This window comes from Acinonyx jubatus, chromosome X (assembly GCF_027475565.1).
Source record: "Acinonyx jubatus isolate Ajub_Pintada_27869175 chromosome X, VMU_Ajub_asm_v1.0, whole genome shotgun sequence".
NCBI lineage: Eukaryota > Metazoa > Chordata > Mammalia > Carnivora > Felidae > Acinonyx > Acinonyx jubatus.
The window spans coordinates 96053509-96065805 of NC_069389.1; the positions used below are offsets into that span (position 1 = coordinate 96053509).

General features: G+C 40.5%; 1 protein-coding gene across 2 annotated transcripts; it reads right to left on the reverse strand.

The window, feature by feature from the left end:
- Positions 1-1923: 1923 nt before the first annotated feature.
- C1GALT1C1 (C1GALT1 specific chaperone 1) lies at positions 1924-7815 on the reverse strand. 2 transcript variants are annotated; one of them, XM_027054344.2, is made up of 2 exons: positions 7663-7815; positions 1924-5569 (listed from the first exon to the last, which is right to left on the reverse strand). In XM_027054344.2, the coding sequence occupies exon 2, from the start codon at positions 5562-5564 to the stop codon at positions 4611-4613; it is 954 nt and encodes a 317-aa protein (XP_026910145.1). In that variant the 5' UTR covers positions 5565-5569; positions 7663-7815; the 3' UTR covers positions 1924-4610. The 2 variants fall into 2 exon arrangements, with proteins under 2 accessions (XP_026910145.1, XP_014939791.1); XM_015084305.3 differs by lacking the exon at positions 7663-7815 and adding an exon at positions 7455-7656.
- Positions 7816-12297: the final 4482 nt, after the last annotated feature.

The following is a 12297-nucleotide window of genomic DNA, read 5'->3' on the forward strand; positions in this document are numbered from 1 at the left end:
TGAGCAGGGGAGGGGAAGAGAGAGAGAGGGAGACACAGAATCTGAAGCAGGCTCCAGGCTCTGAGCTGTCAGCACAGAGCCTGATGCGGGGCTTGAACCCACAGACCGCGAGATCATGACCTGAGCCAAAGGTGGACGCTTAATCGACTGAGCTACCCAGGCGCCCCATACCCTTCAGTGATTTTTAATTAAACTTTGGGGGACTCTTTTGTGGAGAGGTTGGCAAACATTTCTGAATTTCTTTGTATGCCAAAAAAAAAAAAAGCTAAACTTACAAACGTAAAGCTCTTCATGACACCACTCAGATCCTGCATCGAATTCATCAATACAAGTCAGCCAGCACTAAAAGGAACACAGTATTCTTTTTTTTTAATGTTTATTTGGGGGGGGGGGGTAGGGCCAGAGAGAGAGGGAGACACAATGTGAAGCAGGCTCCAGGCTCTTTGCTGACAGCGCAGACACAGCCTGATGCAGGGCTCAAACTCACAAACCGTGAGATCATGACCTGAGCCTAAGTCAGAAGCTTAACCGACTGAGCCACCCAGGTGCCCCAGGAACACAATATTCTTTAAAGAATTTTTTTTTAATGTTTTATTTATTTTTGAGACAGAGAGAGACAGAGCATGAACGGGGGAGGGGCAGAGAGAGAGGGAGACACAGAATCGGAAGCAGGCTCCAGGCTCCGAGCCATCAGCCCAGAGCCAGACGCGGGGCTTGAACTCACGGACTGCGAGATCGTGACCTGAGCTGAAGTCAGACGCTTAACTGACTGAGCCACCCAGGCGCCCCAATTCTTAAAAAATTAAGGGGAAATTAGTGGTACCTCATCACTAGACTCTGTGATTTTGGTAACCTTCCTAATACAGGTGTGCCCTGTTTTAAGAAGGCCCAATTAGAGTGCCTGCATGGCTCAGTTGGTTAAGTGTCTAACTCTTGATTTAGGTTCAGGTCATGATCTCATGGTTCATGGGATTGAGCCCTGTGTTGGGCTCAATGCTGACAGCATGGAGTCTTCTTGGGATTCTCTCTACCTCCTCTCTCTCAAAATAAATAAACTTCCCTCAAAATAAATAAACTTGAAAAAAAAAGCCCAAAAGAAGGGTGCCTGTGTGGTTCAGTTGGTTAAGTGTCCAACTCTTGATTTCGGCTCGAGTCATGATCTCACAGTTTGTGAGTTTGAACCCCATGTTGGGCTCTGCACTGACAGTGTAGAGCCTGCTTGGGGTTCTCTCTCTCCTCCCCTCTCTCTGTCCCTCCCCTGCTGTCTCTTTCTCTCAAAATAAATAAACATTTTTAAAAAGCCCAAAAGATGAGTTTAAATGCATTACAGCAAAATCTGGGCACTATAAATCAGATTGGATACATAAGCAACCTTATAGCTCCATGAGAAGAAAAAGGGCAAGGGGTCTAATCTGTATTTTCCTCCAAACTGAGTGTTTTCATTTTGAGGAGGAAGATCTAGTGATTAAATTCACACAAGGAGATGGCCTAGGGCCTGCTAAAAGTCAGGTTGCAGTTTCCACTGCATTCAAGATACTCAGCAAGATAAATAACTTTTAGAAGAAACTTCAAATTTTCTCTCATTCACATCTCATCCAGTGGGTCTAACATTTCTGGAATTGGTTAGACCTGTGTTGTTCAATATGGTAGCCACTAGCCATATGTAAAATGTATTCACAACCATGATCAATTTTCATTAGACTTTCACTCTTCCCAATTCTGTCCTCAATAACAGAGCGAGGTTAGGGTTACAGTTTTTGCCTATTGAGTGCACAGTGATCAAAACTGTAACCGTGACCTCAGTAATACTATTTTCTATGTTACTGATTCAGATTTTATCTACAAGACTGGGTACAAATAAGTTCAAAGACACAGCATATTATTTATTTTTCCTCTTTTTAAAAAAAATGTTTATTTTTGAGAGAGAGAGAGAGAGAGAAAGAGGCAGAGAGATGGAGACACAGAATCTGAAGCATGTTCCAGGCTCTGAGCTGTCAGCACAGAGCATGACGTGGGGCTTGAACCCACAAACCGTGAGATCATGGCCTGATGCAGAGTCAGACGTTTAATTGTGCCACCCAGGTGCCCTGAGGCAGCATATTATTTAAGACAAATAATATTTTATAAAGGAATACTTGTGTATAAAAATACAACCAAAAGCATCAATTTGGTTTATTTCAAACATTTTTTAAATTTTTTATTAAAGTTTTTTTAATGTTTAATTTTGAGAGAGACAGAGAGACAGAGCATGAGCTGGGGACCGCAGAGAGACAGGGAGACAGAGAATCCGAAGTAGGCCCCAGGCTCTGAGCTCTCAGCACAGAGCCCGATGTGGGGTTCAAACTCATGAACCGAGATCATGACCTGAACCGAAGTCAGATACTTAACTGACTGAGCCAACCAGGTGCCCCTAAAAAAATTTTTAAGTAATCTCAACACCCCATGTGGGGCTCAAACTCACAATTCCAAGATCAAGTTGGCATGCTGTACCAACTGAGCAAGCCAGGCACCCCTGAAGAGCATCCATTTGGTTTAAAAAGCAATTGTTACCTGAGGCGCCTGGGTGGCTCAGTTGGTTAAGTGTCTCACTTCAGTTCAGGTCATGATCTTGCAGTTTGAGCCCCGTGTAAGGCTCTGTGCTGACGGCTCAGAGCCTGGAGTCTGCTTCAGAATCTAGGTCTCCCTCTCCCTCCCCTACTCACACTGTCGCTCTCTCTCAAAAATAAAATAAACATTAAAAAAAAAAAGGCAATTATTATCTTAGCACCCACTAGGAAATCAAACAATGGGATGCATTCTCTGATATATTTATTACAATTACACCTTAATATACTAATATAATTGAAGCTGATAAATGCATAATTAAAAAAATATATTGTTGGGGCACGGTTGACACTTCTAAAAATTTTTTTTAACGTTTTTATTTATTTTTGAGACAGAGAGAGACAGAGCATGAACAGGGGAGGGTCAGCAAGAGGGAGACACAGAATCTGAAACAGGCTCCAGGCTCTGAGTTGTCAGCACAGAGCCCGACGCGGGGCTTGAACTCACAGACCGCGAGATCATGACCTGAGCCGAAGTCGGCCGCTTAACTGACTGAGCCACCCAGGCGCCCCACGGTTGACACTTCTAAACTGGGTGTCACACTCAGGGTGATACTGTTTATCATTGTACTTACACCAAACATGACTTGATCTGTATTAATTGCATCTGAGACCACATATTAGGGTGCTTGATCAAGGGATTTTTATTATTTTTAAAAATTAACAATTCTTCATTTTAACCAAAAACCCCAATAAGGAAGATGAGATCAATTTTTTAAAAGTGCTTTACACACCATTCTGATGATCAGTAATAATTTGAAGCCCGAGGCCCTCGAGGAAATTCTTTCTGGTTTGCAAAAGCTGTGGGAGACCATTAACATCATGAGGCCAGTTATAGCAAATATTGATCTCTAAAATGTCATGGTCTCACACCCTATGGGGGGCGGGGGCTTATGGATCTGACTTAATATAGCATGTGCAGGCCTGATTATAGGACAAATCAGTTCCAAGTACTTCACACATTTATAAGCACAAGAACTATTGTATCCACCAGTGGATAAAGCTTCTGTGTAGCCACTGAAATTAGGCAAATGGTATGGTAATCCAGGGTGACTGGTGAGGTTAAGGCCTACACACCCAAAACCACTGGATAGGATGCAACTATGAACATGGGAAAAATCTCAGAATTTTAACAGGTAAAGAAAAACCAGGGCAGACTCCACTGCCAGATTACCAAAACAAGTTCTTCAAAGACTTCCAAAGAACTCATCCGCCCAGCAGCAGCAAAGAACACTCAAGTATTTTTATCCAAACCACAGCCAAGAGCTTGATAAAGTGGGAAACAACACAGTTAAATGTTAAATGAAATTAGATTCTTCATAGTGACCACTCCTATTTCAGTATCTGCACAGAGAAGTAGAAGAGACTTACACTGAGCTTGTGTATGCTGAGGAGTGCCACTAAATTAGCTCCTGGTGAAATTATTAACCTTCATAGATCATTTTCACTTTTTCTCCCAGGGACGCAATTCCACTTTCACTGTAACATTAGTTGGGAACACTTATTTCCTTTGTGGCTTGGTTGTGTATTTTGAGAAAGCAATCCATGGGCCCTTGCAAAAGTTCAGAACATATATCAGCATTACAAGTAATGGAAACACATAGCTGAAAGTTTTAATCACAAATTCACAACTAGAGATTTCATTCACGTATCTTAGAAAGCTAAAAAGACATGTTAAATTTTTTAACAGATCAGCAAAAATATGTGCCACAGATTCATAATTTAGAATTTATCACATAAATATAATATTTATAAATATCTTTTATTTGCAAAATTATTCTTAAAACATTTCTTTCCAACATGTTTGACGTTTTCACATGTGTTTTAAGGGGAAAAAACCACCCTATTTAAAATGTACCACTAAACTTTAATGTGCCATTAAACCAGTGCCACCAAAGTAAAAAAAGGAAAAGAAACATACTGCTGTGTTGGACATGCAGTTGTTACTGCAAATAGTGACAATACCTGTCCTATATGGTGATTGTACACATGCTCTTCTTTCACTTCTCAGTCATTGTCAGAACCATTTGGAGGTAAGAAGACCAATGCATCATTGAAAATATGCCCAAACGCCCTAAGACGGTACACTCCATACATCATCACATGCATCTGATTAGGAGTCAGTCCATTAAAAGTAACAGCCATATCCGAACAGCATCCTTCTACCACCAGGTTGGGGTGATTAGTCATTGCCTCTTTAATAAAAAGCCCAATGGATTTGGTATTAAATACATCTTTTCCTTCAGAATCTTCTGCATTTTCTGCAAACACTCCAGCATATTTCAGGCAGACTGCTAGCTGCTTATCTTCAGATATCTTCCAAATCATCCCTCCCTGTTCAGGACACTTTTCAGGGATACTGAGAAGGCTGTTAAGCCTTTTCATGGATTCTATACTTAAGACAATGCCTCCTTCCACACTCACATATTCAAGGTCTCCAGATTTTATAGTGTGGCCTAGATAGAAAGGTTGTGATGGATCCTTTTTTAACAAAAAATACTTTAAGTTTTCAATAATAGCAAATGTAGAGGGGCGTGCAAGGAAGAACCAGTTGTATTGGTCTCTGTATTTATCAAAGGCATATTTGTAAGCTTTTCTCATCATCAACCACATGTCATTTGTTTCCATGTTAATTGACTCAAACACTTTAACATTTTCAGAACTGAAGAATTCTGCTTTGTCACAGTGTTTGGTCCAAGTCTCCTTCACTGCAGCCCAAAGACTCACATCTTTGGGTTTTACAAGAATGATACAGTATACTCGAAAGCTCTTACTGAGCTCCATGCGTTCATCCTCTGAAATCTTCGAGATATCTTCTTTATTAGGAGCTTGTAGGTGATGATGCTCATGGTGCATTCTGTTTCCATGACCAATCCTAATGTGTCCTAGCATAGTGATCAAGGCACAGAAAATGCTTCCGAGCATCACACCCTTCAAAAATGAACTGCTTTCAGAAAGCATTTTTCCTATAAAGAAGAAAAAAGATCCTTAGGATACTTAATAGAAAAGGATTAGTCTAGTGATTTGATTTGGTATGCCTTATAGACTTACATTTTGCTCTTAACATTAAAAAAAGTTCCCAAGTTTGAAATCAAGTTAGTTGCATAGAATACCAAGAAGTCTAAGAATCTTTAGCTTCCAATGGTATCTGATTACTGTTCTGTATAACCTGGAACTTTGCAACAACACCTCTATGCATTAGAATTTTCTGGGAGGCCATTTTTGCACTTCTTCTATGGGGATTTAATTAACTAAGTACTAAATCAAAACATTAACTCTAAAAATCAATGTTGTAGAGGTTGTCAGTCCGTCATTCTCTTTAAAGGAATTTCACTTCACAAGCTTGCTTATATTATTTAAATATTTCTGTAGATATGAATGGACTTTATATCAAAACCTTAAATTGAACAGATAGAACCACCTATAATTAGCAAATCACCAATGACATCTGTGCTAGCATTTCTGTTCTTAACCTAGTGCTTTATTTAACTGATGGCTGCTGTCCTTAGGTGTTCTGAGTACATCTAAATCAAATTTCTTGAGATTGAAACCATACATGTTAATATTTACTCTTTTGCTCCTAAGACTAAATGGTTTCTGATACAGCAACCCAACTAACTGATGTAATAAAAGCCCATAATGAAAATAGTTAAATTATTTAGATGAGAACTGACTCAATATAGGCATATCTGGGGAACCATTAACCAACATCTTTATTGCCTCCAAAGGCATTTTCTTATTCTCTGGGGAAGTAGAAAGAGAAAAGTCTACACTTTTATTTCAATCAGAAATTAAAAGAAAAGCCAACATTAAATACAACTGTTGAGATTTCCCAATCTTCTATCTTCACAAGAAATGTTCTACTGAGCTACTTAGATTTTTCTCTTTGTCTCTTAAAGCTGAAAGAAGCCTTAGAAGTCACCTAATACCATTTCTCTCACTTTACAGACAGGGAAAGAGAGGGTCTACAGAGGTTAAGTAACTGACCCAAAGTCACACAGTCAGTGGTAGAACTAAACCAGCAATCAGATCTCTTGAGATCAGTGTAATGCTTTTTCTATTACAGAATAGTGATCTGAACAGTGCTTCTATTCATACTGTTGAAAATTTAATAGATGGGTTACTGGATAACCTTGTTTTCCTACAAATGAAAAAAATATGGGGTTTGTTAACTGTAATTGACATTTTGCACCCACGATCAACATCCTGCTAGAAGGAAACCACCCCTTTGGTTTTCTTCTAGAGGAAATGGACTTTGACTTCTACTAGGACAAGGTGTGGAATAGTTTGACAGATGTAATTCCTGAGTGGGGGAGGAAGGGTGAGCAAAGAGGCTGGACGGTTTTCCTATGTCACTCACAGAACTTGGTCAATACACAGCTCTATGAAGAAAGAGAACTGACAGAAAATAAACTCTGCTTAGTATCAGAATTCTCAGATGCACTCTAAAAGTAATTTATATAGGATTTTGACACTTCATATTATACAATTTTCATTATTTCTAGCCAATATATGATAATCCACACGTGTCTCTTAGTTTGATAATAGCATATCTAGATCAGAATTCTTCCTGATGGGGATACTACTCATGGATCATTTGCATAAATTATTCTAAGGAGATTTTTTTTTTCCATCAGGGGAGGCAAAAAAATGTAACACTGAAGATGTACATGATAGGATATTTGTTGCAGAGGAGAGGGAAACTTAAAACTGCACACAGGCATAAATGAAGCAGAAACTCCCAGAGTGGTTTCTGAGATGGCATCTTTTTAGAAGGTGAAAGTGGCTGGATGGAGTATGGAAAAGGGAGAAGAACGAAATAGAGAAAAACGAGAGGGAGGACGTGGTCACCTCAAAACCCCACTGAGGGGCCAAGGCAGCACCTCCAGGAAGGCAGTTCTCGGTCTCCCCGACTATACTGCACCCCCGGCACCTGCCCTGGGATCCGGCGTGGAGCATGCTGGGAGTGGGCCAGGGCCCAGGCCTTCCCCCAGGAGAGGGGCGGGGTCGATCCGCTCCGGTGTCCGCGCAGGGTGCGGGCCGACGCCCCAGCACTCACCCGCGTCTACAACGGCTCAGGGGAGGGAAAGCGCAGCCGCGCACGGCTTTCCTCTCACGTTCGCGCGCCACACGCTTACGCTCCTGGTCGGCTGCTCTAGCTGCAGGCGGTGTTCTCTCGTTGGTTTCGCTAAAGGTGGGGAGGGCCAGGAAGTGAACGCCGCTACGGTGCGGGTAGCGGGGCGGGGCGGGGTGGGGCAAAGGAACCCACGGCCAGGCGGAGCGGCCGGCCCGTGCTGACGTCGGAAGGGCCGGCACGCACGCGGCGCTCCTTTATTCCCCGCCTCCCGCGGAGTTCGCAGAAGCGCGTCTAGCTGGCGTGACCCGCACGCTTGCCTGTATCCAATGGGACGCCCGGAGGCGTGCGTGCGTAAGAGCCGCTGACACCTCCCACCTCTTCACCTTCTTGGCGTGGAAACCGCGAGAGTGAGGTAGAGCATTGCTGCTGGCAGCGTTTGTGTCAGGTTTCTCGGTGGTTTCTCTCACGTGCTCCTGCATCGTTGCACTTTCGTATCGACGAGAGGGTGCGCCAGCCCGTATTCCTGGGCTGGGACCAAAGTGCAAGCCACTGAAATATTCCTCGAATTATGAGGGCAAGGATTTTCTGTGGTTATTGGAATGGCATCTGAAGCCCCACTGACTGGAATCCAATCCTGTCTTCACCGCGTCCTTTGGTATGCTGGGAAAGTTACTTCACCTCGCTATGCCTCAGTTCCCTCCTTTGTAAAGTACAGAAAATATCACAGTAGTGCTAGGAGATTAAATGAGTGCATATGACTCCATTAGCAAAAGACCAAGCACAGAATAAGCATTCATTAAATGTTGGCTATTACTATTATTCATCCCTGTATCACTGGCACCTAGCTTAGTGCCAGCGCACAGTAGACAATACATGTTTGTGGAATTAATGAATGTTAGAACTACAAATGAGACTAGGACCAGAAAGGAAAGGAACTTCCTAAAGGCCACACAGTAATTAATGTTGGAAGTGAGACTAGAATCCAGGTGTCCTAATTACAAGTGCAGAACTCTGTTAAACACATGATCTTTTAAAATTCTTTTTTTTTTGTGGTAGCGAGGGTTTTTGCTAAAAAACACAATTTACCCCAAATATTTAAAATGACTAGGTTCCATCCAGATAACATTGAGTGGTGACTGTCTTGGGTCTGAGTTCCTAAAGATAAATGTTTTGAGTATTGACAGTGACCCAGTTTAAATAGACTGAAGGTTTCCTGAAGCACCGAAACAACAAATAGATATTAGGCAACTACTATCCTAGCAGCACTAACCTAAATTCTGGAGATACAGTGGTGAACAAAATTGGCCCCCTGCCTTCATGGAGCTCTTAGTTTAGCAGGGAAGAAAGACATTGAACAATTCATTACAAATAATTATAGTGGTGGTATGTTCTGTGAAGGAATACAAAAACAAGTTTTAGAACTGGAAAGGAACTTAAGACAAGTATCTCCACTGTGTTTTGTTAAATGCTATATATTGTCATTGTCACATATATATAAACATATATATGTATATATGGACATACATAGTTCAGTGAAACAAATTGCAGAATATTGTGTATAGTATGATTATACTTTGGTCTAAACAAAATTTTATATATGTGTGCATGTTTGATCTGTATGAGCAGGGAGAGTTGTGAAAGACTGGGCAGGCTGTTAAGATTACATCAGGAGGTTGAGGTGGAGGTGATTAGCTTTGTCTTTATACATCCTTGTAATGCATTGTTCCACTAGTTACAATAAGCATTTGTTACTTTTGAATTTGAAGAACAGCAAATAAAGGGATCTTCAAAATGAGAGGGACAAAGAGTAAAAGGAAAAGTTACCAAAAAAAGTACTTTTTAAAGGACAGATTGACATGGCATTTAGAATTCAGAGACTGACAAAGTGACAGTTTAAAATGCCACTTCTGGGGTGCCTGGGTGGCTTAGTCTGAAGCATCTGATTTTGGCTCAGGTCATGATCCCAGGGATCATGGGATTGAGCCTTGTGCTGTTAGCATGGAGCCTACTTGGGATCCTCTCTCGCTGTCTCTGCCCCCTCTCTCAAAATTAATAAATAAACATTAAAAAAAATGCCACTTCTTTCTAGTACAGGAAGGTATGCCAAACTGGAACTACTGATAACAGGATGCTCTGAAGCAGAATAAACCATGGGATATGTAACATCAAAGGCACTGTTATTGAGAGGGTGTCCAAGAACCCAGTTCTCTACTTAAAGCAGAGCTGAAATACACTTAATCATTGGAAGTGAAGTTAGTAAGATGATTGACTTGTAGTTAGGTGATTGCATTTTTAAAACACCATTCCACAATGTAGCCCTAATTTAAAAATACATGCAAATAGTATCTACTAAAATTAAGAATATTTATACCCTTGGCTCAGCCAACCCACTTATAATCTCTCTCCCAGAAATTAAAGGCCCAGAATGTAAGGCTAAATGTATTGTTGTCTTATAACAGCAAAAGTGGGAAACATCCATCAATAAGAGAATGGTTGAATTAATTATAGGGCATCCATACAGTGGAATATTTAGCATAAGATAAACAGTTTATTTCACTTACCTACATTAAACACTTCACTAAAAACATTAACCTGCACCTTATGCAGGTTGCTTTTGAGTTTGGTTGCCCTCATGTACCCAGCATGTAAGGCAAGATTGCATTTAAAGCTGATAATACTGCATTTTTTTCTTAAAGTTTTTTTTTACATTTATTTATTTTTGAGAAACAGAGTGAGACAAAGTGTGAGCGGGGGTGGGGCAGAGAGAGGACACACAGAATCTGAAGTAGGCTCCAGGCTCTGAGCAAGCGGTCAGCACAGAGCCTAATGCGGGGCTCAAACCCACAAACTGTGAGATGATGACCTGAGCCCAAGTCGGATGGATGCTCAACTGACTAAGCCACCCAAGGTGCCCGAATACTGTATTTTTGATAAAGACCTCCTGTCAAGTGCATGGATTATTCAGCATGAGAAGTCATAAATTTCTAGTATTTGGCGATTTACTTGCATGTGAGCACTAAAATTTTCTAAATCTGGGGGTGCCTGGGTGGCTCATTTGGTTAAGTGTCTGACTCTTGATTTCATCTCAGGTCATGGTCTCATGGTTCATGAGTTCGATGCCCCGCATCAGGCTCTGTGCTGACAGTGCAGAGCCTACTTGGGATTCTCTGTCTCCCTCTTTCACTGTCCCTCCCCTGCTCGCTCGGTCTCTCTCAAAAATAAGTAAATAAAACTTTAAAAATCAATCAATCAATCAATCAATCAATCAAAATCTGTCCAAAGGCCTTTAGGAAATTAATATGGCTTTCCACAATAGTTCACTGGAGTAGTAAATATTGAAGAAAACCTAAGGTAGATTGTTTTCTGCATAACATCTTTTTGGAGGGTTAAAAATGTTTCTGTGTTTACCAAAATCAAGTACCTGTAATGTATGTACCTCTTTTGCCCAGAGTTTCACAACTCTTCGTCCTCAGTAAACAAATTCCCTTGTCTGGGCAAATTCATTATTGTTTCCATTTGAGTATAGTTGGTCCCTAAATGAATCTAATTTGTGTTTTCAGGCATATTCATGCTTGTAATTTCATTTCCAAAATGTTTTTCCACTTGATGGCCATCTGAGAATTTTCTTAAAAAAAAAACACAAATGATTCGCCTGCCAACAGATACATATTAAGTATTAACAGTATGTCAGTCACTGTGCTAAGTATTGTTTCTTTTAAAAACTTTTATTAAGGGAAATTTCAAACACATTCAGAAATAGAAGAGTGTAATGAAACCACATGTAGTTTTTTTTTTAAATATTTTGTTTTTAAGTAATCTCTACACCCAACATGGGGCTCAAACTCAGAAGCAAGAGTAGTGTGCTCCACCGACTGAGCCTGCCAGGTGCCCCTGAAATCAATTGTACTTTTTAAGGAAGCTTCAATGTCATGAGTTCAAAGCCAGTCTTGTTGAATCTATACCCCTTCTATTTCTCTCCTTTCCAGATTGTTATGAAGGACCTTCAGGACATCATATAATTTCACCCAAAAACATTTCAATGTGTGTCTGTAAGAGGTAAGAGCTTCTTTAAAAAAAACCCACAATACAACTAGACAACTGAAAAATTAATTCCTTAATATAATCAAACATCTAGTGTTCAAATTAATATGTTTCTCTGTTTTTTGTGCTTCTTATAAATGGGTAGTTAGATCTAAAGTAGGATTGTCAGATTTAGCAAATAAAAATACAGGGCACCCAGTTAAGAGTGAATTTCAGATGAATAATGAATACTTTCTAGTAAAAGTATGTCCCAAATACAATGCGTGGGACATACCAAATATTGCATAGGACATGCTTACACTAAGAAAATTATTTGTTGTTTAACTAAAATGTGATTTTAACTGGGCTTCCTGAATTTTATCTGGCAACCATAATCCTAATCTAAAAGCTTTGTTTGATTAAGGTTCAGTTTGGGGTGGGGTGGGGGACAAAATTAACTTCAGGAGCCACGTAATGTCTGGTTTTCTCTGTGATGATAGCTGCATTGATGCCCAATGCCTAGATCTGCAGTTCATTAGGGTCATAATATGGCGATCTTCCAATTTTCCAAGGCATATTTTTTCCACTGATTTTTAT